Raw genomic sequence first — 26,511 nt, 5'->3', positions numbered from 1 at the left:
GTGGCACAATGAGAATTCAAACCCAAATCTGCTTAACCCGAAGTCAACAGACCTCACTCACTGCCACCATCTTCCACTGTCACAGTCAGGGGCTGCATACACCTCATTACCCTGGAAACTCCCAGTCTCTAAGGATACAGACCCCCATTGTATACTGAGGATGAAAGAACAAGAATGAGTCAGACAAACCATCAGATTCTTTCACAACATTTATTTGTTGATTCTTAACACTGAGTCTTGCTGGACATGCAAAGGAGAAATCCAGAGGCCTTGTAGCCTCAGGACCCACCCAGCTCCCCATCAAGGCACTTTCAAAAAGCTGGGCAGCACCTGGGGTCTCACCAAACCTGTGCCGATCTGGACTCAACTGTAGACTGATATCCCAAGTACCTGTGTGCAGAGGGCAGCCCCCAGGCCACCCAGCAGGGGCCCAAACCCCACCTGAGACAGGCCATGCCTACACACCCACCCCTCCCCCAGCACCCAGTGATGCTGGTCATCCTGGTGGTCTAGGCTTCAAGGAAGGCGGCTGGGAGGGGTCCTCAGCTACTATCCCCTTCACTCACCCTGAAACAAGCTCCTAGCCCACCCAGCAGCAGCACAAGGCTTGGCACAGAGGGAGGCTTCAATGTTTGTTGATGAATGATTAGTGATGAAGGACATCAGCTCAAGGGATGCTTCTAGGGCCCATTAGGGAGCACTCAGAGCTTCTGCACCGATGGATCTTGGAACCCCTGCCTGGGTGGTGGCATTTCTTTGCTTTCTGGGCAGCCTGAATGAAGTCAAGGATTAGAACAAACCTTCCCCAACATCCAAGCTCTCAAGAGTGGCCTAGACATATTTATTAAAAGCCTTTGCAAGGTTCTCTGATCCACAAACACAAGGGATCTAAGGGCAAAGCCATTCTCAAGCACAAGGAACATCCTAAAGGGCTCCTCTTCCGAAGGCGCAGTGCTTATGAGTGTGTAAGCCTTGTTTATGTCCAGCCTCATATGGGCGCTTCCATGCAGGGGAGGCCAGGAGGGAGGTCTCCACTGTACAGATGGGAAACATGAGGCTGGGAAGAGGCAACTTGCCCAGTACACCCAGGAGTGGGAACTTTCTGGGCCTGGGAAGAAGGTCTAATCCCCGAGGAACATGGACAAAAAAAGAAATTCCAGCAGCTGCATCAGAGCAGATACTTAGGAAAATGTCCATCAAATGAAGGAGTCTCAACATGGCTTGAAATTCTTTTGGGATCAAGACGTAATTTTAAAGAGGAAATAACCAAGAGCATAACTGCCAGAGATGTTGGTTGGGCAGAGGTGATTCTCTGGCCCTCCCCTCAAAACAAAAAAGCTGGGTCTAATGGGGGGCAGGTGGAGGGAAGGGACTCCCCATTCCTAACTGTCCTTACACCCACCCATATCTCACTGATATCCCCCCCATATCAGCCCTTGGTATATGGTGGCCCCAGTTTGCAGATGGGGAATTTGAGGTCTAGAGAGGGGAGAGCTGAGCCCAGGATGCCTCCCTGCATCCTGGCTCTGAGGTTCATAGGTCCAGGTCCTCTCCAGGTACTCCAAGGGCCCCCTGGGGCCACACTCTAATCGGCCTTCTTGGTCTTCTTCTTCCTGGAGCCCTCGCTCAGCTCCTCCTTGGACTTGGCGGGTAGGGCCGAGTGCTGGGAGCCAGGCCCGCTGCCACCATGGAAGCTGCCATGGGATATTCCATGATTGTCATGATGATGGTCAGCCCCCCAGGCTGACCCAAACAGCACAGGGCAGATGTAGCCCTCCAGAACATCAAAAGGGGAGCTGTGAGAGTGAGTGGCTGTCAGGAACACCTGAGGTAATACATGGGGGAACAAGAGGGCAGGGGATACAGACACAGAGAAAGAGCAAGAGGGGGGCCAAGGCAGAAAGCAAAGTGGGGAGGGGGAGAGGGGGAGAAGGTCAGCTAAATTAAGGTCAGAGGCAGCCCAGACCCAGCCCTGGCAAAGCTCTCCGACTGCATGCACCCACGGGAGGGAGACCACCTGCCCGGATTACCTGTGACACAGCACTTTTGGTGTTGAAACCCAGACAAAGCCGGGTATATAGAGGAGCTGTGCTTGGGTTAAGAGAGTTCACTCTCTTTTGATAGCCCATGGCCCCTTCCCAGGGGACCAAGAGCAGAGTTCCCCAGCTCCATAGTAAGGGAGAAAAGGGTGCACCTGAGGACCCCTCCTGGGTAGAGTGAAGCCAACTCAAGGCCTGACCATGAATCGACACTCACCCTGGTCTAGCCTGAGTGCCCAGAGTCCCAAGTATACCATCCCCGTGTCTTACTTTTTTGCTCTCCATGTCCAGGGCATGAGGTCCTGATTCCCCAGACATCCTGCACACTCCTGCCCCTTCTCCATCTTTGCAGACTGGGCGCGCCTCCTGGGAGCCCTAAACCCACCTGCTGGACACATTCTCCTGACCCTCCTCCCATGCATGGGCCTGCCAGCAAGCTCTCCAGCCCCTCCACCATAAGGCCGTCCTTTCCTGAATACGCAGGATCTGAATCTAACTCCCTGTTTCCAGCCCGGGAGGTGCAGATCAGCTTTGTTTAGGACATGAAAGCTTACCTTGCAGGACACCATGAACATGGTGAAAATGAAGATGAGGGTGGCCTTGGACACTGGCAGCCAGCGGGTCTGCTGGAGAGTGAAGAGTATGGCGCCATACAAGCTAGCCTTGGTGGGGCTGGAGGGGACAGCTGTGGTCACCTTGGCAGGCCTCTGTACCTCTGCCCCAGACCTCTATCTCCACCACCCCTGATTAGCCCAAGTTCCCATCCCAGCTCTTCCTGAGGGTGAGATGGGAAGATGCCCACTTGGCATGGGGGCAGTGTCTCCCAAGGGAAAGGGTTAACCTGACTCAGAGAGATCTGACCTTGTCACCAGCTCTTGGGAGGTGACCTCTAAGCCCATCTTGATGTCCTGCCTCATAGGAGTGTCTCTGTTCACCTGGGGGCTTTGAGTCACACCAGACAGTAACAGTGTGATTTCGAATAGGGCTCTGGGGCCACAAGGTATCCGCTAAACCTCTGGAGGAGTTGCAGACAGAGGTCAGCCATGCAGGTCAGCTCTGTCCATGTGACCAAGACTAATAAAAAACCTGGACACTGGGGCAAGGGGAGCTTGAATGCTGGGCATTATTCAGTGCAGCCTCTCACATGGAGATGTTGGAAGACACACGCACTGTCCACACAGCTGCACTGAGAGAGATACCTGGGAGCTCACACCTGGTATCCCCTGAACCCCACCTCACACACCTTTTACTTTGCTGACTTTAATCTTTATCTTTTTCCTGCAATAAACTATAATTGTTAGTATAACAGTTTTGCCAAGTTTGGTGGGTCCTTCTAGCAAATCATTGAACCTTGAAGCTAGTCTTGGGGACAGACACCGAAACAGTGTACTCCCCAGAGCGTGGGGTTAACACACAGTTTTCCTTAGCTTTCCTTTTCTTCCTTGCATAATAGGAATCCAATATTTTAACATGTTGCAAAATACAGACTCATGACTTCTGTTCCCAATGCCCATCACTCACTGAATATATTTAGCTATGATAATTCTGCCTGATATTTCCAAAGCACTCACAGTGTCCAGGACCAGAGGGTTTATGTGTGACTTCACAGAACCCCTACCCTCAACTAATGAAGTGAAAATAGAATCTGAGAGGGGAATACAATTCTGCTTAGCAGGATGCAACTGTCTGGGTCTGCATTTTCCTGCTGGTGAACTGAAGGTGGGAATAGACTTGTTATGGGAAAGACACAAGATTACATTGAGCTGTCCAAAGTTTGAAACTAGAGCAAATTTTTATTGGCATATGAGTGACCCTTTGAATTTGTTCATATTTTAGTGATTCTAGCTTTACTTGCTGTAGATTTGGAGAAAATTATCCCCAGTCACAGTCCTCTCCCACATTCTGTGCCCAAGCCCTGTACCCCTTACTCCTAAACTACACAGAACCAAGCAGAATCATTGCTCTTTTCTGCATTGACAGTAGGAAGAGGTGTTAGCCTCTGTCCAGAAGCTCCTTTGTTGGAAAACTCCTACACAGCTTTCAATACCCAAATCAAGTGTTTCATTTCCCCATGGCTCTGCCTACCCCTTCCCCCTATGCAGAGCCATGGTCTCCTCTCTGGAGTCCCCCAGAAATGGCCTCTGACAGCTTCTGGATGGTGAAGTCAGAGGCTGAGTCCTTCAAGTTATCAGGAGTATCCAACCCAGGGTCAGGCCCAGGGGGCACCAGTACATACAGGAGGGATAGAGGGGGAGGAAGGGATACTCACAAGGACATGTGCAGGATCTCATTGACCTCTGGCTTCCACACCCCTCGGAGCAGCTGCTCAAAGTTGGACATGAGGGCAACACCAGAGCCTATGGGATAGGGTGCTTCTGAGCAAGCCAGCCACCCCTAGTTTCCCACCATTCTTGGCTGAATTCCCAAGGAAGCAGCCGTTCCATTCCTGGAGTCTTTCACAGAGGGTCATCTGAACCTGAGGTGTTGACTACTAGTTATAGGTGAGGATACTGTGGCTAAGCGTCACACAGCACATTTGGAGCAAAACCAGCACAAAGGAATTGAGGTCAGACTTCAACAGCAAGGCTTGTCTTGGACAAATCTGGGTTGTCTGCTCCTTTGCCCCTATCCATGACTCCATGCTGTGCATGAAGCTTCTAGAGCACCCACCACAACCCAACTTCTGTCTTCTTCAGGGTTCTGAGCTCTCAGAAGAGCCATCTGCCATCTGGGAGGCATGCTATCCCACAGGGCATGCTAAATGCCAGGGGAATGTGCTCTCAGACAGGTTTCCTAGAGAGAGAATCAAGAGGAGACCCTTCTGGAGATACAGGGTTAAATTTCTGGAAGAATTTTTCCCATTTATCCCAAATATATTGACTAAAGAGGCTGGACACTCACTCTAGGAGCAAACTGGTGTGCCTTATATAATTCCTGTATCAGAGGTTGCCCAAAGAGGCAGTTGGCAATACCGGGAGACACTTTGTGGTCACAACTGAGAAGGAAGTGTGCTATTGGTGGGCTGAGGCCAGGCATGCTGCCCAGCACCCTACAATTCACAGGCCAGCCTCGCATGGAGTATGATCTACCCCCACATGTCACTAGTGCTGAGAAGACCGTGGCTCAAGGGAGGATGAGTCCGGCCCTTTTCGACATTTTGGGGGCATCCACTTTGGTGGGAAGGCAGAGTGGATGAGGAATCCAAATGGCTTTTAATACCTACTCAGACTGTTTTCCCAACCTTGCTAGTACTCCATGGTATGCTCCATAACTATTACTGTTGAACTGTTTATTTTCTCCTTAATTTCAGTTTTTGCCTGATGCATTTTAGTGCTCTGTCTTGGGGCACATATGTATTTATAATTGTTATATCTTCCCAGTGAATTGGCCCCTTCACCAAGGTAACAATGCCTCTTTATTGCTTGTAACTCTTGTTTTAAAGTCTATCTTGGTTTGCCTCTTAGCACAGATGGAGGAGGGAGAAAAGGAGGCCCTCCGAATAATTAAGATGGACCTGCAGTCAAACCCAGCTGCGCCCCCTTAAATGCATGATCTTAGACAAGCTATTTTAATTCCCTCTTGGGCAAAAGGTGATAGTGCTGGGACTTCTCCTAAAGGATATTCCCAAAGATCAAATCAGTAATGATGCACCAAGGCCTCAATGCAAAACCTTCCCTGAGCTAGGAGATGTAATCGGAAGAGCATGAGCCCAGAAAGGAAGCAGAACACACCTTCATTTTCACACCCCCTCACTGATACCCTGCCTTTCTTTCCATCATGAAGGGAGGCAATTACTTCAATAGGGTTTGCATAATTTCAACATGAACAAAATTACTGGAATTTTTTCTTTTCACTTTCTTGTTGTTGCAGGTGGTTTCCAAAATATTATTTGTGCTCAATGCCACCTCAGAAAATTTTTGCAATTTAATTCAAGAGTAAGGATGCAGAAAATGACTACATCCTATCTGAAAACAAAATCCTTAATAACCATTTTAAAATACAGGCACACGGACCTCCCCGGTGGTACAGGCGGTTAAGTGCAGCGCTATAAAGCTGTCCACAGCCTCTGCAGCACAGGTTCAATTCCCGGCCAGCCAGGGAGATACCCACATGGTGAGGTAGACCTCTCCCGTCTTGCCCGCTGCTCCCCTCAGCAGCGCTTCCAGTCTGTCTGCCTGTTCTGCTCCCTGATCTGTCTCTGGTGAATCTTCTCACCCTCCCACGCCTCTGACCTATACCCCAGCTCTTGTATAAATAAATAAAATCTTTAAAAAAAAATAAAATACAGGCACACCTCAGAGATACTGCAGTTCCAGATAACTGCAATAAAGTTCCAGATCACTTGCTGTTGCACTACAGCAAGTCACAAGAAGTTTTTAGTTTTCCAATACATATAAAAGCTTTGTTGGGGCTTCCCCTGGTGGCGCAGCAGCTGAGCGCTGGGCTGTGAAGCTGCCGCAGCCTCTGCAGCACCACTTCGACCGCTGGCCGCCGGTGAGGGTCCCACATGGCGCGCAGACCTCTCCTGCCGTGCCTACTGTTCCCCTCAGCAGTGTATTTTGTCGGTCTGCCTGTTCTGTTCCCTGCTCTGGCTCTGGTGAATTCTCTCACCCTCCTGTGCTTCTGACTGTACCCAGTGCTTGTATAAATAAATAAATAAATATTAAAAAAATAAAATAAAAGCTTTGTTTACATTATACTATAGTCTAAGTATGCATTATGTCTAAAATACCTGTGTATAAGCCTTAATTTAAAAATAACGCATTGCTGGGCCTCCCAAGTGGCACAAGGAGTTAAGAATCAAGCTATGAAGCTGTCTACAGCCACTGCAACACAAGTTTTATTGCCGGCCAAGGAGCTACCCACATAGCACAGCAGACCTCTCCTGTCTTGCTCGCTGCTCCCCTCAGCGGTGTAATTCATTCATTCTGCCTGTTCTGCTCCACACTCTGTCTCTGGTGAATCCTCTCACCCCAAACACCTCTGGCCTATACCCCAGTTCTTGTATGCATAAATAAATATTTTTTAAAAATAACTCATTGATAAAATTTGTTAACCATCCTCTGGGCTTTCTCTGAGTGTAATTTTTTTTTTTTTTTCTGGAGGAGAGTCTTGTAAAAAAAATACAGCATCTGTGAAGCACAATAAAGCAAGATCAATAAAACGAGGTGTGCCTGTTATGGCTTTCTCTACTGTCTTCTATATTTTATTTTAGGTGCTTCAATATAAAAGTTTTTAAGACTTTACTACTCGATGAAAAGGCCCTGACCCACAAAGTTTAAGGACCCTGTACTTCTAAGGGTGTGATCTCCATCTCTGGAGCCATTCTGGTCTCATACCAGCAGTGCTACAGGCACCTAGTGGGTGCTGCTAAACCTCCCAGAGTGCACAGAATGGCTCCCATTGCAGAGAGTCGTCTGGCCCCAAATGTCACCAGAGCCAAAGTAAGAAAACCTGCCCTCGAGGCATTAGCTGTCATTGTTCCAACATCATCCTATTTGCCTCTGACAGTGAAATTTCTGGAAGAAACTTCCAATTTACCCTAATGGGTAGGCTGGACTTCCCTAGTGAGAAGACCTAAAGATGTGGGCTAATGGGAAGGCTGGGCACTCACAACAGTCCTGACATCTCTTCACCTACAGCAATAGTTGTGCCAACTGGGGTGCCCAGTGTACACCTCTGTGCAGGAACTCTCCACTGGGGTGACTTCCCATGTTGTCAGGGGCCTGTTTACCTTTGACCCATCCAGTGGCAATCATGACAAACCACCCGTGGTGATAATGGTGATGTGCATGATGGATGCCCACCGCAATCTTGCGGACTCTCACCACCTCCTTCATGGCCACAAAGATGAGTTTCACAGGCAGAAAGCAGACACACTTGTAAAAGAGGTCCAGGGGGCAGAAGAAAATCAAGTACCTTTGGAGAGAGAATGCCAAGCATCAGAGACAGGGGAGCCCCTGCAGGAAGTGAGGTTGTGTCCAGACCCTCCCACCCCCAAGGTACTGGGCTCAGAACAGAACTGGGTGTGGATAGCAGGAAGTCCAGGGCCACTATGGAGGCTGTGCTAGCAAGTCCTAGCTCCTCTAACTTCTCATTTCTCTGAAGGCCACGTCATCCCTGCTCCTCCATGCCCTGACCACCCAGGAAGGCTTACCAGACAGCTGAGGCCAGCAGGACACTGGAGTTGTTGCTGAAGTAGTCAATCAGGGGCTCTCCCAGGAGTAAGTCAGCCAGGATGTAACTCCCAAAGCAGTGCAGCATGGCACACAGCCAGGACGCCATGGGGTGGCGCCGGGACAGCTCAACTGCTCCTAGGAGGCAAGGTGGAGTCCCCCACTATCACCAGGGTGCCAAGGGCAGGCTTTGTTCCCATGCCTTCCTATTAGTCCATCCTAATTCGACTACCTTTGCAGAGCACCTGCTTAAAGCCTCGCAGCTCACACATTTCAGCAAGTACCAAGGCTCAGAGAGGTTGCATACCTGCCCGAGGTCAGAGAAAAGGCAGAGCTAGATCAGAGTTCTTTCCACTGTGCTCAGAGAGGTGATGGTGATGGTAATGACAATTCATTTAGCAAGCACTCCTAGGTCTCAGACATCAAGCCTAGCATTTATAGGAAGAACTCATTGATCTTCATCCATCACCACAGCCAAGTGATCTCTTTTATTATCCCCACAAGGAGACAGGGACCTGGAGAGAGGGCCACAGGCAACTGGAAAACTTTGAAGTTGCTGTCCCCCCCCACCCCCATGATGCCTGGAGGTAGTTCTTTTGCTCCCTCTCTTCCTTCCTCCATTCTTTCTTAAAAAGATCTTTTATTGTGGTAAAACACACATAAAATTTACCATTTTAATCACTTTTTAGTACACAGTTCAATTCATTAAGCACATTTGCATTGTTATACAACCATCACCACCTCCCATCTCTAGGACTCTTCATCTTGAAAACCTAAACCTCTGTCCCCACTAAACACTCACTCTCCCCCCGCCCCCAACCTCACACCTACCATCCTCCTTTCTGTCTCTATGGATTTTTTTCCTCCAGAGATCTCATAAAAGGGGAATCATACATTATTTGTCCTTTTATATCTGGCTTATCTCACTCAGCATTATGTCCTTTGGATTCACCTATGTTGTAGCCAGGGTCAGAATTTCCTTCCTTTCAAAGTTTGAATAATATTCCACCTTACGGGGCCTCCCTGGTGGCGCAAGGGGTTAAGACACAACCTGTGAAGCTGTCTGCAGCCACTGCAGCACCTGAGCGATCCCTGGCTTCCCAGTATGTTCCTCATACCAGGTCTGCCCACATGGCACAGCAGACCTCTCCTGTCTTGCTCCCTGCTCCCCTCAGCGGTGTAATTCAGTCATTCTGCCTGTTCTGCTCCACACTCTGTCTCTGGTGGGTCCTCTCACCCCCCACACCTCTGGCCTGTACCCCAGTTCTTGTATGCATAAATAAAAAGATCTTTAAAAGAAATTCCACCATATGGATGGTCAATATCTTGTTTATCCATTTATATTTGGGCTATTTCTACTTTTTGATATTGTGACTAATGTTAAGAATATAAGTATAGGGGGCCCTCATGTTGCAAGGTGTTAAGTCTCAGCACTATGAAGCTATCGCCAGCCACTGCAGCACTAGTTCAATCCCCGGCCAGGGAGGAGATGCACCTGGTGCAGCAGAAATCTCCTGTCTCACCTGCTGCTCCCCTCAGCAGTGTTTTTCTGTAGATCTGCCTGTTCTGCTCCCTATTCTGTCTCTGGTGAATCCTTTCACCCTGTCCCCCCAATCTCTGGCCTATACCTCAGATCTTGTATGCATAAATAAACAAATCTTAAAAATAAATGTAAGTGTTTAAATATCAGATCAGGTTCCTGCTTTCATTCTTTTGTGATATACTCAGAAGTGGAATTAATTGCTGGATCAAAGGATAATATTACATTTAATTTTTTGAGGCGCCTCCATACTGTTTTCCATACCAGCTGTATCACTACATTCTACCAGCAGTGCTCAAGGTTACCATTTTCTTTTTTTAGTGAGGGCCATGCTGATGGGTATGAGGTGGTACCTCATGGTGTTTTTGACTCACATTTGCTAATGACTAGCAATGTTGAGTACCTTCTCTTGTGTAGGATCCCTGGCCCTCCTTGTTCTCAGGATGTTGTCTTGGTACCCAGAGTCTTGCTTGTTAAGCTTAAGGTAGAGTCAGGGCAGAAGACCTGGTATGAGGAACATACTGGGAAGCCAGTAGCTGCTGAAAACAGCAGGTAGATGTTAGAATAGAGATAATGCTTTGACTACACACTCCACTCTATTACATCCAAACTGCCTTTGAACCAGGCTGCATTAGTGCAGCCCCTCTAGGCTTCTCATTGCTCCACAGGGACTTTGAGTAATCTTTCTGTGATTCCCCCACCACTGCCACAATTCTGTGCTTACTGGCCATTTGTGTATCTTTTTTTTTTTTTTAATTATTGAATTGTACTTTTTTTTTTTTAGATTTATTTATTTATTATTTATACAAGCACTGGGTACAGTCCGAAGCGCGGGAGGGTGAGAGAATTCACCAGAGCCAGAGCGGGGAGCAGAGCAGGCAGAAGGACCGAAGTACACTGCTGAGGGGAGCAGCGGGCGGCAGGAGAGGTCTGCGCGCCATGTGGGACCCTCCTCCGGTGGCCAGGGAGCAACCGGGGATGGAACCGGCGCTGCAGAGGCTGCGGGCAGCTTCGCAACCCAGCGCTCAACCGCTGCGCCACTGTGGAGGCCCTGTGTATCTTCTTTGTGTAACAGGGTGGTCCCCAGAAAAAGGGGAGGTTCCAAGTTCCCTGCCCCACCCAAAGGAGGGTGAAGCTCAGCAGGGATGAGAAGAAGCTGGAGAGGAAACTGGAGAAGGAAGGAAGAAGGATGGAGAGCAAAAAATGGAGACCTGGAGGAGGCACATGGGAACAGGGAGACATGTGAAGAAGCTGCCCTTGCTTCTTGGTCCTGGACTGGTTGACAGAGATGTGGGTGAGATACCTGTGGGGAGGTTAACAATGGCAGCTTTTATCTTGATTATGATTTTGCTCTTTTCCTCCCAGACTTGTCTGACTGCTTCTGAACCTTTTCTATGGGTCTCCACTGGAAGGTGCTTTAGACTTGTGGCAGGGTTTTGGGCCTTACTTTGGGCCAGTCCTGTTTGGCTGGACATTTACCCAGGGGATGGGTAACTTTGGGTGCTTGATTTGGAAACTATATTGTTTGGCTTGTCTGCATTGCACACTGATTTTACTAAAGTTCCTTTCCATTAAAGGTCTATATGTTTTGTCTTGATGAGGCGGATGGCGGAACCTATTCAGAGCAGGCAAGTTGGGAGTTCTGGGGTGTCCCTCTCCCTGCCCTGTAACATTTGTAGTGGTGTCCATTCAATTCCTTTGCCCACTAAAAGTGGGAGGTTGTATTTTTGCTGCTGTGTTGTGCTCCCTTCCTTGTACAGACATTATTTGTTGGCTGGGAAAAGGGATTTGCTTGGCCCCAGATGGGACTTGGAGGGAGCTTCAAAGCCCTGTCCTACTGTGGGGAGTGATGCCATTAGGGCAGAAGGGAAACACCGGGTATTGGTACCAACAGGGAAATCACAGGGTATGCACAAGTGTGTGGACGGTGTGAAGAAGGAATGATGAACAAAGCCAAATAGGTGAGTCCTCAAAGGTAGAATTATATGAAAAGAGTGAGGCAGGAGACAGGGAATTCCAAGCTGGTGGCATGGAAGGACTAAAGATGCAAAAGCAGAATCAGCCCAGCACAAATGTCACCTCCTCCAGGAAGGCTTTTTTGCTCTTTCAGTTAGTCACTGAGTTAGTCTCATCACCCTGTGGACTCCCCTCTAAAAGAGGTCTTGGCATTTTATCCAGTTTTTAACACTGTCTAATAGAAAGCAGACTAGCGATTTCTTAGAGCTGAGGGAATGGAAGAGACTGGAATGTGAACAGGTAAAGTTACAGGCTTCTTTTGGAGGCAATATTAGTACAATTCTGTGTAGAACCTAAAAACCAATGAATGGTACAAATACTTAGGAAGGGTACGTCAGATGGTATGTGAATTATATCTCAAATATATACTGTAAAATATAAAAGGATTACAAAGAGAAGTAACTGATTTCACAGTTTCTACAACAGAAGATACACTCATAAATTATACCAAATTGAGTCTTATAAACACAAGGCAACTAAATATGAAAGACTGTGTGATGAAAAGGTACAGAGAGCCCATCCCCCAAATGATGCCAGGTACATTGGCCTTCAACTCCTGGCACCTGCACCCTACCCCAGAGCTACTCATCTGGTAGGTCTGGGGCTTGTGGATTTTTTTTTAAAGATTTAGTTATTTATACAAGAACCGAGGTACAGGCCAGATGTGCGGGAGGGTGAGAGGATTCACCAGAGACAGAGTGGAGAGCAGAACAGGCAGACTGACTGAAATACACTGCTGAGGGGAGCAGCAGGCGAGACAGGAAAGGTCTGCTGTGCCATGTGGGATTCTTGCTGGCTGGCCAGGATCAAACCGGCACTGCAGAGGCTGCGGACAGCTTCACAGCGAGGCACTCAACCACCTGTGCCACCAGGGAGACCCCTGGACTTGTGGATCTTTTAATGCTCCTGGGTGCATTACTATGAAACAAGTTGAATACCATGAAGACATAGAGGACTGAGACAGCTGGTGTCCCAGTGTTCCACAACCCTGATAACCAAGGTCTTCTATCCATGTCTAGGAAGATATGCTCCCAAGAGCAATGGTTTGTAAACAGTGTTCCTAGGAAACTTTAGAGTTCACGGGAGAAAAGAAGAGACCAAGTAGTATGTTCTGGGTCTTCTACTCATTTCAACCATAGTGCCTGCATTTACTGCTTCATCTCAGAATTCAGCACAAGATTTTGTTTGAACAGGAAATCTGATATTCACACAGATATGCATACATGTAAATTTCATAGCAGTTTGATTTGTAAGCAACCCAAATGGCTTCAATGTGTGAACAGAAAAAGTGTAGTATAGCCATCCCATGGAATACTATGCAGCAAGGAAAAGAATAAACTAGCGATACAGTCATGTACTGTATGATGTTTTGCTTGATGATGGACCACATAATATGACAGTAGTCCCAATAGGTTGCACCAGCTAGTCTAGCTACATAGTAGGCTGTACCACATAGGTTTGTGTAATCATACACTATAATCACACAATGACAAATGCCCTAACAATGGATTTCTCACAACTAATCCTTATTATTCAGTAATGCATGCCTGCATATACTTTTTCACTATACATACATACCTATGATAAGGTTTAATTAAAAATTAGATGCAGTAAGAGATTAACAATAACTAATATTAAAATAGAACACATATAACAATACACTGTGATAACAGTGATGTTAATCAACTCATGACTGTATATGCAGATGGATCCCAAGGACATTATGCTCAGTGAAAACAGTTCATCTCAGGTTACATAATGTATGATTCCTTAATAAATAGAACATTTTCCAAGTGACACTATTCCATGATAACTATAATATTCTCCAAGTGACAAAATCATGGTGATGAGTAACAGAGAGGAGACTGGTGGGGCTGAGGGGTTAAGGTTTGGAGGATATCTTACTATATAGGGATATTACCAGGGAGTTTTTTTGGGTCACTGGCATTGTTCTGTGTTCCAACTGTGACAGTTACCCGAATCTACATGGGATAACATAGAACAATATTAAAAAGTGTATGTAAAAATGCTGAAAAAAGTTTGTAGTTAAGGAAAGAAGTCTGTCGTTAACAGTATCGTACTGATGTCAATTTCCTCATTTTAATAATAGTGAGGAAATTACTTAAGATGTTGTCATTGGGGGAAATCAGGTGAGGGGACTTGGAAACTTTGTACCTTTTTTGAAATTTATGAATCTTAAATACTATCAAGATAATTTCATATTAAAATAAAAGGAAGGCCTAATTCTTAATAAGTTTACCAAAACAGTAGGTATACAGGAGGAATGCCCATTAATCAAATTCTTACACTTTGTACTGCCCACTTAAAATCTTTATAATCTTTGTACTTAGGTTCTACCTTTAAGCTAATACTGTCACATCCATCTATTGCCACACCCCCAAGTTGGAACCTGAGTATCTCCTGGTGTGACAACTTGTTTCATCATCTCCTTTCCTTCCTCCCCAGTAGTTTCACTTTCCAGAGAACAATTTTAGGATTACACCAAAAGGCACTGCTCCATAGCTCTCATAAGGAGAGCTGGTATCTAACTCCTTTAACAATTTATGTGAATCCAATGACTACTCCACCAAATTTGATGAGTGAGGAAAAGATCAAACATCTAATCTATGAATCAGAAGACTTAAGTGAAAGAAATAGTTCAGATTTTGGGATTTGGGGGGAGGGAAGTATTTTATTTGTAGAGATTTGATGTCTTGTCAAATTTGAATACTCTCCACACCTGGTACTATGTATAAAGTTATTTCCACAAATGCCTTTATAGTCTGCATTACTTAACAACAGGGATACATTCTGAGAAATGTGTCATTAGGTGACTTCATTGTTGCGCAAATGTCATAGAGTGTAATTACACAAACCTAGATGGTACAGCCCACTGTAAACCAATGTCCTGTATGCCATCCATTGTTGACCAAAATGTCATTAAGCAATGCACAACTGTACTATCTATCATTATACTTGACAAGTTAGTTCAATCTTAATCTTTTCATGAGCCCAGGGACCTAGTCTTATCTGCCCTTGAACCCTGGGGCAAGGCACTGTGCCCAACACATAGCTGTTGCTCAGCAAATAGTTGTGAATGAATGAACTCTACCTTCATGGGGCTTACATTCTAACAAATGCAGACTGAGCAGCTCCAAGCATTGAGGTTGTGTTGGGCACTCTGGGTTACATTATAACAACTACCTCCTTCATGTTTTGAGTCACTATTTTGTCCCAAGTAACGTCATGCCTTCACTTCATTCTTTTTTTTTTAAGATTTATTTTATTTATTTATGCATATAAGAGCTGGGGTGTAGACCCCAGGGGGAGGGGTGAGAGGCTTCACTAGAGACAGAGTGGGGAGCAGAATGGTGGATTGACTGAAATTTATTGCTGAGGGGAGAAGGAGGCAAGCTAGGAGAGGTCTGCACCGCCATGTGGGTTAGCTCCCTGGCTGGGGATCAAACTTGTGCTGCAGTGGCTTCCAACAGCTTCATAGTGCTGAGACTTAACCTCTTGTGCAACCAGGGAGGCCCTTTCACTTCACTCTCTGAAGAACCATATAAGAAAGCCTGCTTCCAGAATCGGTGTCCAGGTTTTCCATATCCAATAGCCCCATCTGTAGTGAGTTGGGGGAAGGAGGGTAGGAGAGTAATGTTCCCGAGTCATATCCATTGAAATCTCAGAACATACTTTAGTTGGAATAGGATCTTTGCAGATGTTATTACGGTATAGATCTGGAAATGAGATCATCCTGGAACATGTGGATGTGTTCTGAATCCAAGCAGTGTGCTTATAAGAGAAAAGGAGATACAGACAGCCACGAAGGCATTGTGAATAGAACTCATACAACAATCTGTTTAAGTCCTACCCCTGGTACCTGTCACTGTGGCATTTGAAAAGAGGGCCATTGTAAATATAATTAAGCTAAGATGAGCTCATTAGGGTGGGCTCTAATCCAATGCCTGCAGTCCTTATATGATGAGGAGACAAGGCACAGGAAGGTCATGTGACCATGGAGGCACTCAGAGGATGCTGGTCCCTCCAGAAACTAGATAGAGGCATGGATGAAATCCTTCCTAGAGCTACCAGAGTAGATGTAGCCCTGCTGGTACCTTGATTTCGGACTCCTGAGCTGTGAAAGAACACATTTCTGTTGTTTTAAGCGGTCATTGTTATATCAGCTAACTAACATAGCACCTGACAGTTGAGGAGATGGAGGTTCTACAAGATCAAACATCTTACCCAAGATTGCCCATGTATTCAGCAAGTATTTCTGAGCTCTGACTGTGTGCTGGATGTAGGTGCCTAGGATGCAGCCATGAGCAAGAACTGGTTCAGGTGTTGCCTTTGTGGGGTTCACAGTCTAGTAGGGAGTTGGCATGGTCAAATAACTGCACAAATGAAGATCAAGCCTCTTAAGGGGAGAGGCACATGGTGACTTCAAGGGTCTGATAGGGAAACTGTACTAGATGAGCACTTCACTTAGGAAGTGGAGCTTAAGTTGAGATCTTAGCAAAGAGAAGGATTGCCTAGGGGACAGGGGCACATGGAGGTAGAGAGGGTGTAGGACAGAATTCATACAAAGGGGGAGTAAGGGAGAAGGTAGGAGGAGCGGAGAGGGGAGCTAAGGGCAAAGGACATGTGGTGCAAGATACACTGGTTGTACTGGTATGGGCTGAATATTCAAGAAGCAAGTGACCAAACCAGGGATACACACACTCCACACCTCTCAAGAAGGGTCCAGGCCTCTTTCCTGGGTCTGATGCCCATGGTGGAGAGAGAAACACGAAGTCCGCTCTACTGTGTAGGAGTTGTCTTCTTCTTGCTCAGCCTCACAGAGAAATGGAGGACAGGGAATACAAACCCCTCCTGCAGAAGGAAAAAGCCCCTGTTTCCCTGTTACGGGCACAGCTGGGAGGATCCACAGGGTAACTGTCCTGGCCACAATTGTGCAATACCAAGAAAATCTGAAGCTGTTCTTCCCTGATGCCCCAGCAATACTACTGGGTGCCCCAGTAGTAAGGTGCCCACTCCTTACTATTGACCCAAAGAAACTAGTGCAAAGAGAGAGAGGAGGAGGATTTCACTGCTATACTGTTAGAACACAGAAGAAAGGTAAAGTCTACTATTTCTCACTAAGGGGGTGGAGAGTCACACAAGATGGAATACAGATGGTTACAACTTACAAAGGTTCTACTTATAATAGTTCAGTTTTATGAAAGTGATATTCAGAAGAAAATATATGTCAAATTCTGACTTTTGGTCTTTTCCTGGGCAAGTGTGGTGTGATTCTCTCACATGATGGTTAATTATAAAGTAGGGCTTGTGTTAGAGATTGCGTCTAATTGGAAGTTAAGGTCAGTGTTATAAGTATGTTTAAGATTGACTATTACTGAGCTATAATGTTTGATGAGGTACAGTAAAGGCATTTTTCTACACATGATATTTTCAACTTATCATGGGTTTATAAGGACGTAACCCCATTGTAAATTGAGGAAGATTTATACCAAAGAACAGCTATTTAAAGTGAACAGCTCTAGAACCAGGCCTCTCATCCCTCAATGCCAGATCTTGCTCTCCTGGGCACTGTAGGATATTAAGCAGCATCCCTGGCCCCTACCCACTGGGTACCCACAGTATGTACCCGCCCCATGTGTATATCCAGATATTGTCAAATATCCCTTCTGGTTGCGAACCACTGCTCCAGGTGCAGAGACATGGATGCATCCCATAAGGTTATTGCTGAGTGAGAAAAGAATTTTGCAAAATGATACATTTATTATTTTACATATACATTTAAAACAACACAAAATTCTCCACCTGAGTAGTTCATAGACATGTTTACAGTGAATGTATACATATAAGCAGGGGAATGATACAGACTGAATTCAGGGTGGTGGGCACCTCTAGAAAGAAAGAGATGGGCTTTGCTGTGTCTGTCACTCTTAAAAAATGATGTGAGGCAAATCTATGTTCACATTTGTTAAGTCTGTGATGGGGACAGAAGAAATATGTGATATTCTACGCATTTGAAATATTTTATCATCAAAACTAGGAAAAAACCCCACAAGAATTTCCCCAGAAGGTTGGCAGGTAGGAAGGACATGGAATGTTATCCTGCCTCATCACACTGGATTGCCACAGATATGTACTGAACCCCCTTGTGGGACCCTCACCACCTGCTCACTTTCTGATGGCTGTGGAGGGGGACAGTTCAAGAAGAGGAGGTTTTATCACTGTGTTCACAAACGGTGTCATGCCATCCTACTAGGTTCTGGATGACTCTTAATCATGTTCCATGTTCACTAGTCCATGTTCACTGCAACATTATTCACCATAGCCCAAAGGTGGAAACAACCTAACGATTCACCAACAGATGAATGGATAGGCAAAATGTGGAATTATCATTCGGTCATACAAAATGAAGCCCTGATTCATGTTGCTACATGGATGAATCTTGAAAACATGCTAGCAAAAGAAACCAGACACAAATGTTGAATGTTGTATAATTCCATTCATATGACATGTTCAGAACAGGCAAGTCTAAATACTAAAAGATTTGCGGCTGTCAGGGACTGGCGGAGGGAGATGGAGTGTAACTGCTGATGGGCATGGGGTTTCATTTGAAGTAATGGAAATATTCTAGAACTTATCTATTTCATATAGGTGAAATCATGTAACATGGAAATTTGCATCTTACTCTTTCACTGAGCATATTTTCAAGAGTAATATCCACTGTCACTGCTGTATAGTATTCTACTGTAGGAATAAATCACACATTATTTATACATTCTCTTATAGTTGCTACATTTTCTAATTAGGAAACTTGCCTAATAAAAGTTGTTTTATACCATAAGGTCTAGCAATACCACTTCCAGGAATTTATGAGAATAATATGAAGACATTAGTCTTAAAAGATTTCTGTACCCCTCTGTTCTGAGCAGCATTGTTCACAATAGCTAAGACATGCAGTCAACCTAAGTGCCCACTGACTGACAACTAGAGAAATTATGGAATACTACTCAGCTATTTAAGATGAAATTGTATCTTTTGGGACCACATGGACGATGGCTCTTCAGATGATTATGCTAAGTGAAATAAGTCAGAAAGTGAAAGACAGATGATTTCACTCATCTGTGGGATATAAACAAAGAAAATTGGTAAAATACAACAAAAATAAGTCTTAGACTGTGAAAAATATGATAGCTAGCAAAGGGTAGGGGGCAGGGTAAGGAGGTAGAGGGGTACTGTGATAGGGTATTGGCACTAGAGGAGGCTGAGTGAAGTATACGCAAATGTTGACGTGTGACACTCTACTGAAATTATGATTTTTAAATGAATTGTAAATCAATAAAATTTTATTTTTAAAAAGTTGTTTCAGAATACAGGCATACGATGTTTTATTGCATGTTTCTTTATTGCACTTCACAGTTACTGGGCTTTTTACAAATTGAAGGTTTGTAGCATCCCTGCATTGAGCAAGTCGGCTAGAGTCCTTTTTTGAAGAGTCTATGTTCACTTTGTGTCTCTATCACATTTAATGAAGATTGTATGTACATTGCCTTCTTAAACATAATGCTATCATATGCTTCATAGACTGCAGAATAATGTAAACATAACTTTTATATGCACTAGGAAACCAAAATTTCACATGACTTGTCTGATTGTGATACATGCTTTGCAGTAGTCTAGAACTGAACGCCCAAAATCTTCCAAGTGTGCCCTTTCTCTTTACCAGCCTCACTAACTGTGTGAACTTGAACAAATCATTTTTTTCTCTCTGCATTCCTTTCCTTCTGTCATGTGGGAATATAGTCCCTTCTTTGCTCAACTCCTAACAGTAGTTGGAATCAAATTTTTCCTCCTCAGTCTCACCCTGGAGCTACAACCCCAAAGCACAACCCCAAAGGTTTATCCTAAGTTTCACCATTTACCAATGTCCAACAGTATGTGGCTGAATGCTCTCTCCGTCTCTTGGGATGTCTATTTAAAACACTACCAGCTGAGAGTTAATCCTTAGGAGCAGCTGGTGGGTCCTGAAGTACTGGGTCAGGTGAGGTCCCTATGTTTTGCAGAAATAAGATACCTCTGTATCTAAAAATACCCCAGGGGTTGAATTCTTTCCAGGCTCTTCCTTGTACCCTGGGACCATCCCATGGACGAGGCAGGAAGTGAGGGGGTGGTGGGAGTAAAGCAGGTTCCCAAATTTGCACCATGGCTGAATCCTGGTAGAAAAGTCACACACCCAGATTTGGGTTCTGCTACTTTGGTGTGGCTTTATGCAAGTGACTGTCAGCGCCCCACCAGCCTATTTTTCCCAATGTAAGAGAATGAGAACACCTCCTTATCCCGTTATATTGATTCCATGCAGTGGTATTATCGTTATTATGCTACCTATCATCAACACCTTCCCAGAAACCCTAGGACAGGACAAGTCTCCCCACTGCCAAAGATGAAAAGACTGAGGTTGACAGCAAAGTTTGTCCTCAGGATCCACAGTGGCCAAGAAATTGTCCCCTGGCTTTCCTCTTTGCCATGATCCCTCTTGGTCGCTCTTGCTGGGTTTTGGGGGCAGCACCAGGAAGCAGGAGAATGTGGGTTTCAATCAGATTTGTCACCAAAGCACTCCCCTCTCATTAGTGAGCTTTAGCTATACAGTCCACTCTCTGAGCCTCAATTTGTTTGTGTGTATAATGGGGTGATATCTGCCATGAACAACATGAGGATGAAAAGAAATTGCTTAGCAATAATGTGAGAGTTATTCCTGGAACTGAACCGAAATGCAAAGTACCTGTGGGTAGAAATGTTAGTGGATGGACTTATAAAAATTTATAAAAATGATCAGCCTTAGGAGTGGGGAGAAAGCAGGGGGTCTCTAACTCTGGCCTGAGACAGGTTCTACTATATTCTCCTTCAGGGGGCCAGGGTAATGTCTGTGGTTGACAGCAATGTGCTAGCAGGTTCCCTATTTAGTGTGAGATCTAAATGTGAGATGTGTTCATAGAATCCCTCAGCAACTCCAAATAAGTCCTCTTCTCCTGAGTATTTGAGCTCAGCTCTCTGCCTCAGTTTCCTCTCCTATAAAATGGAAATGGCAGTCACTGCCTCACAAGGTTGCAGGATGAACAATCCCCTGCCCTCAAAAAGCTTATAGTTCAAACCAGAGGTCTCAAACCAGTGATCAAGGAACCATTGTCTTTGGTCCCCTCAGCATTTTAAAAATTCAGTTTTAGGGACCTCCCTGGTGGCACAGAAGTTAAAGTCTCAGCACTATCAAGCTATCAACAGCCACCACAGCACAAATTCAATCCCTGGCCAGGAAGTTAACCCACATGGCGCAGCAGACCTCTCCTGTCTCACTTGCTGCTCCCCTCAGCAGTGTATTTCAGTAGATTCACCTGTTCTGTTGCCCACTCTGTCTCTGGTGAATCCTCTCAACCCCACCCCCCACACTTCTAGCCGATACCCCAGTTATTGTATGCATAAATAAATAAAAATATTTTAAAAACCAAAATAAAATTAAAAATTAAGGTTTAAAAATGTTGCTGTTCCAGTTGCAATCAAGATGTTCTTCAATCGGTGAATAATTAACCAAACTGTGACACATGCACACTATGGAATATTATTCAGCACTAAAAAGAAATGAGCTATCAAGTCATGAAAAGACAGAGGAATCTTAAATGCACATTGCTAAGTGAATGAAGTCTATCTGAAAAGGCTTCGTACTCTATGATTTTAATGATGGCATTCTGGAAAGGCGACACTATGGAGATAGTAAAAAGATCAGTGGTTTCCAGGGGTTTGGGGGGAACAATAGGAGGCATTTGGGAGTTTTTAGGGCAGTGAAACTGTTCTATATATTTTATACTAGAGACATGTCATTCAAAATCCAGTACAAAGGAACCCTAATATAAATTTATAGGTTTTGGTGGATAATGATGTTGATAATACATAATGATACTAAGGTGATAATAATAAACCATATAGAAACTATATTTTAAGCTTGATTTGCTGTGGACCTAAAAGACTAAAAAAATTATATCTATTAATTTAAAAAACAAAAATGCTCCAACAGCCAACACATAAACATAGGCAATAAATCACATTACAAAATATCAATTTTGGTGTCTCCATGCCAATCAGGTAGCTGGATCTCATTTGGGGATGGTCCCCACCTGGCTAATTTGGTGCTTCTTCTGTATCACTACCCTGCCCTTGGAAGCACTGGAGTTTGAGACTCAGTCTAGCTCAATCCCCACCCCATCCCACTTCACCCCTGCATTCCCACAATGTCTGGGAACATTTTGGTTGGTCACAACTGGGGTGTGGTGTGCTACCAGCATCTAGTAATTTGAGGTCAGGGATGCTGTGAAACATGGTGAAATGTACAGGATACTGCCAACCCACCCCTTGCAAGGAGTGATGTGGCCTTAACTGTCATTAATGCAGCCACTGGGATACACTGCCTTGGAAAGCCAATTCTCATCTGGGGAACTGAAAAATACAGATGCCACCCCCAGAAATGCTGATTTAAATGATAAGGTAGGGAGCGTACTACCTGGACAAGATTTTTTAAAGCTCCCCGGGTGAGTCTAATTGTGTAGTCACATTTGTGAATCATTGTTCTGGGAGGTTCTTTGGATGGGTCAGGGCTTACAGTATTCAGGACTGTTATTCATTCATTAATTCACTCATTCCTTCAGTCATGTAGTTTCTCTCTCTCTCTCTCTTGCTTAGGGTTAGGGGCCCTGGATGTGAGGCAGACCAGAACCTTCTGGTCATATTAAAGAGCTCCAGGCTTAAAAAGGAATGCCTGCCTCTTTTACTCCATCATTTCTAGAATATCTGCATCTTAACTTAAGGGGGACTTTGTTCAAATGTAGATTCTCATTCAGCTGGTCTGGGTGGAGGGCTTGGCATTCTACATTTCTAGTAGCTCCCAGGCGACACAGACGTTGTTCATCTGAGACCTCAGTGTGCTTTGTCCTCATTCAGGAGTCTCACACAAACCTAGCCCAGAAAATGTCTATATCCCAGAAAACCTCTCTCCATGGTTGTAGAAACCATTGTAAATATCTCACAGGTATGCCTTAGACCTGGGCATTGACAAATCCTCACAATAGCCAGGAAAGGGAGTCCAGGATGATTTGACCAAAGATCCCAATTCACAGATGAGCAAACTGAAGCTCAGGGAGGAATCAGTATGGTGTTCACTCAGAGTTACAAGCAGAACTGACTCCCATTTTGTCTTAAAACTAGTTGGCCCTCAGCTTGAGAGTATGCCACTGTGCCCAGAACTCTGGGCACAGAAGGGCTCTGTGTTCAGTTTAATGTTCTGCTCTTACTGCTTAGAAAGTCTTAATTTCTCAACAAGGAGCCTTGCAAATTTTGAAGCTGGTCCTGCAATCAACACATGGATTCTGAGAAGAAACCTTTAGAGGTTCAGCAGCAGCCCCAAACCAGTTCAGTACAATGCCTCCCTTTTCTAAGGGGGGCAAGTCCCCCGGAGCAATTGTAGTGATTGATTCTTGGAGTCAAGAACACCTAGGTTATAGCCCAGAGGTCAGTCATCTACCAGGTCTTAGACAGCAGGTTCACTGCGTATGTAAATTAGCTGAGTCTCCATTTCCTGTTTCCCTATTTGCAAAAGGAGGAGGTTGAATGGGGCTGGGGTTTTCAACCTAGATAGCACATTGCATTCACTGGGGGAAAGTAACTTGAAACATGAACATTCCAGGGGGTCCCACCTCAGATATTCTAACTCAATTGGTTTAAATGCCCCCAGGAACCCCTGATGTGCAGCCAGGTTTGAGAACCACCAAACCTTTTCAAGCTTCAGGCTCCATCCAGACCAGATGATTTATTGTCTGGCTCAGGAATGTCTCAACCCTGCAAGCTCCTAGCCAATCCAGAGACCTTTTTCCTCCAGACACTTGTGTCCTACATTCCCATAGGGCTTCTGCCCTCCAAGGTTGCTGGGCTCTGTATGTACCCAGGGGACTGGACTGTGCCAGCAGGAAATTGTCCCCAGAAGGAAAATAACCCTGTATTCATCAGAACACAATACAAAGCTTATTTTGCTTTGCAAAGTAACTGTGCTCCAGAACAGCTTTTAAAGATATAGACTATAGCATGTGGAAAGGCAAAAGTAAAAGGGAACCAAGATGCTTTGCAAGCAGGGTATGCTCCTACTTGCATAAAGTTGTGGGTTTATATCCATAACTGCAGGGGTATAAATACATACAATAGAGGTATCTAGAAAGGTGGCCACCCAGTCCACTGTAATTACCACTTTTCTCTTTTCAGTCTGATTTTTAAAAAATATACATGAGTATCTATTTTTATCACTTAGGAAAAAAAAGTTATTTCCATTCTAAGAAGACTATAGAAATAATTTACATGTAAGTGTGAGCAAGTATCACAGAGTTTCAGGGTGACTGATGTTTCTTTTAAAGTCAAATTCTCTTCTCCATTTAGTTTGCTAGTGAACTGGAATAATTCAAATACTAGGAGATGAACAAGAAATATTCTCTGACCTTGTATAAAAATAGAACTCATTCTAAGACCATTAGCCAGCATTTTAAAAATGGCTTTTAAACACAATTTTTTAAAAAGTCCATCATCCCTTCTGTGATTCCCTATGAGGGTCTGAGCTGGAGGGAGGATGCTGACCCCAAATCACTTTGCCGGAGGGTCAGTTCTGCTCAGTTAGGTGGAAAGGAACCCGGCCAGGGTTGGAAGGATTCCCCTGGACTGAAGGGATGGGAGGGGAGGTCATCCGGTGGCCGGAGCAGGGAGGGGGGCACCGGTGTCACCGTCTCTGAACCTAACCCCGGTACGACCGGCCCTTATATAGACACTCAGCTGCTGCTCTCGCTGCGAGCGGCAAGGGCAAAAAGGGAGGTCACGGCTGAGGGCGCCCAGGACTTCTGGCACGGACCCCTGACAGCGCCCTCACCACACCGTATGCCCGTGGCCCAAGTTCTGATTCTGAGACCCTCCACGCCAGGACCCCTGACATTCTCTCCCTCCCCCACTCCTCAGCACCTGCTCTTCCAGCTCTGAAATATCACGTTCCCCTCATTCCCTGCAGCTCGCATCTGCTTCCCTTCCCCCCAACCCCACCATCTCGCGGGTTCCCGCCGCCCCGGTTTGGGAGAACCTCACGATTCCAGCACCAGCCTGCTCTCCCCGCACAAGTCACTGGGTCCCACTACCCTTGCTCCACGGCTACTCCCATCTCGCGCCCCTCCAACACCGGGTTTGCCTCCGCCCCCAGGGTAAGGATGCCAATCTCCGCCAGCCCCCAGCCCCCGGCTCACCTGGCTCATACTTGAGGTAGAGAATGGAGACAATGAAGTAGCTGAGGTCGAAAACCGGGAAGAGTGGCACCCGCGAGAAGCTGAGCGCAAGCTCGCCTAGGCTTAGTGCCGAGAGCAACTCCATTGCGCCCAGCGGGTCCCTCCCCAGACCCCAGCCCCGTGCGTCCCGCCGCCCGCCGCCCGCGGACTGGGCCCCCGCCTAAGGAACCGCCCCCACTCTCCAGGCGCCGCCCCCAACCCAGCCCCCGCGGAGGGGAGGGGCGACAGCCCGCGCGGGCGGGTCGTGGGGCCTCCAATTTCCCGGAGCCTGGCGCTCGGGAACCCCACTTTTGCCCCTCAGGCCATCCCGACCCCATTCACCCAGAGAGACGGAACACAGAGGCCTTGTGGATTGTGTTGGGGAGCTTTCCATTGGGGAAGGGGTCTTTTTTGAACGAGCCCGCCCGGGAGGGACAGATCAGTCAGGACCTCTTCCCGATGGGCTCGGTTAGAACCCAAGTGCTCTGCGAAGCCCTTGGATTGGAACCTCCGTTCCCTTTGGGGCCCGATCAGTTGCGAACCCCATCCTTCTTGCCCGGAGGTGGGTCAGGCACTCGTCCTCTATGGAGTTGTCATGATTCAAGTACCCAATGGGCTCTGTTAGTCATGACTTCTGTCCCCTATGAAAACGCCCGGGGGGGACTCTTGATTGGGACCCCAATCCCTGTAGGGTCAGTCTAGTAGTGATTCCCGCTTTTCCTAGAGTCCAGGAGGACTTTTGGAACCCAATAGGTCCGGAAATCTATGCCCGCAGGAGCCCACTACCTTAGGGCTTCTTCCTGTGTGCAGCTCAGTGGTTAGGGGCCAGGTTTTTTCAAAAGCCCCCCGGAGGAGGGAGCCTCCCTGGTGGCGCAGGGGTTAAAGTCTCAGTGCTATCAAGCTAACGCCAGCCATTGGGGCCTGAGTTTGGAACCGGCCAGGTTGCTGACCCACATGGTGCTGACCCACATGGCGCAGCAGACCGCTACTGTCTTGCCACTGCTCGCCTCAGCAGTGTATATCAGTGGGTCCGCCTGTGCGGTGGCCCACTCTGTGGTGGAGCCTCTAACCACCACCCCCACCTCTGGCCTACACTTCAGTTCTTGTATGCACAAATAAATAAAAATAAATCTTAAAAAAAAAAAAAACCCGTAGGAGATAGGAGACCCCAGTTCAGCAGAAGGAACAGCTGTCCGGCTCGGAACCAACCCCTGTGGTCACGCCCCTTTCGGTCGAGTCACACGCTTGACCCGCCTATTCTTCGCGGCGCTCCAGGCCGCCTCGGGGGGAGGGACTCGTCTCTAAAGGGGCCCGACCTGCGGACCTTGGGACCCTGCCTGCCTCCACCTCTGATTGGCCCAGGCGTGGCCAGTTCTGTTCCGCGATTTGTTGACACG

The 26,511-nt window shown here is 46.3% G+C and overlaps 1 protein-coding gene across 1 annotated transcript; it reads right to left on the bottom strand.

Annotated features, from left to right (window-relative positions):
* Positions 1 to 199: 199 nt before the first annotated feature.
* TMEM38A (transmembrane protein 38A) lies at positions 200 to 25,289 on the bottom strand. Its single transcript, XM_037506098.1, has 6 exons — positions 25,097 to 25,289; positions 8,197 to 8,353; positions 7,774 to 7,958; positions 4,309 to 4,396; positions 2,594 to 2,711; positions 200 to 1,825 (listed from the first exon to the last, which is right to left on the bottom strand). Exons 1-6 carry the CDS (start codon positions 25,218 to 25,220, stop codon positions 1,586 to 1,588), a joined length of 912 nt encoding a protein of 303 aa, XP_037361995.1. The 5' UTR covers positions 25,221 to 25,289; the 3' UTR covers positions 200 to 1,585.
* Positions 25,290 to 26,511: the final 1,222 nt, after the last annotated feature.

Source organism: Talpa occidentalis, unplaced genomic scaffold (genome assembly GCF_014898055.3).
Source record: "Talpa occidentalis isolate TD23 unplaced genomic scaffold, MPIMG_talOcc4v2.1 talOcc4.12, whole genome shotgun sequence".
In the NCBI taxonomy this organism is placed as follows: Eukaryota; Metazoa; Chordata; class Mammalia; order Eulipotyphla; family Talpidae; genus Talpa; species Talpa occidentalis.
The sequence above is the reverse complement of the archived record's forward strand: the minus strand, read 5'-3'. Positions and strand labels throughout refer to the sequence as shown.

Excerpts from the sequence above, each read along its gene's own strand:
- TMEM38A (XM_037506098.1), bottom strand. The coding sequence starts at position 25,220 with ATGGAGTTGCTCTCGGCACTAAGCCTAGGCGAGCTTGCGCTCAGCTTC. Across the intron at positions 8,354-25,096 it reads CTACCTCAAGTATGAGCCAG|GAGCAGTTGAGCTGTCCCGG; the intron begins GTGAGCCGGGGG and ends CTTGCCTCCTAG. Across the intron at positions 1,826-2,593 it reads TGTTCATGGTGTCCTGCAAG|GTGTTCCTGACAGCCACTCA; the intron begins GTAAGCTTTCAT and ends GTATTACCTCAG.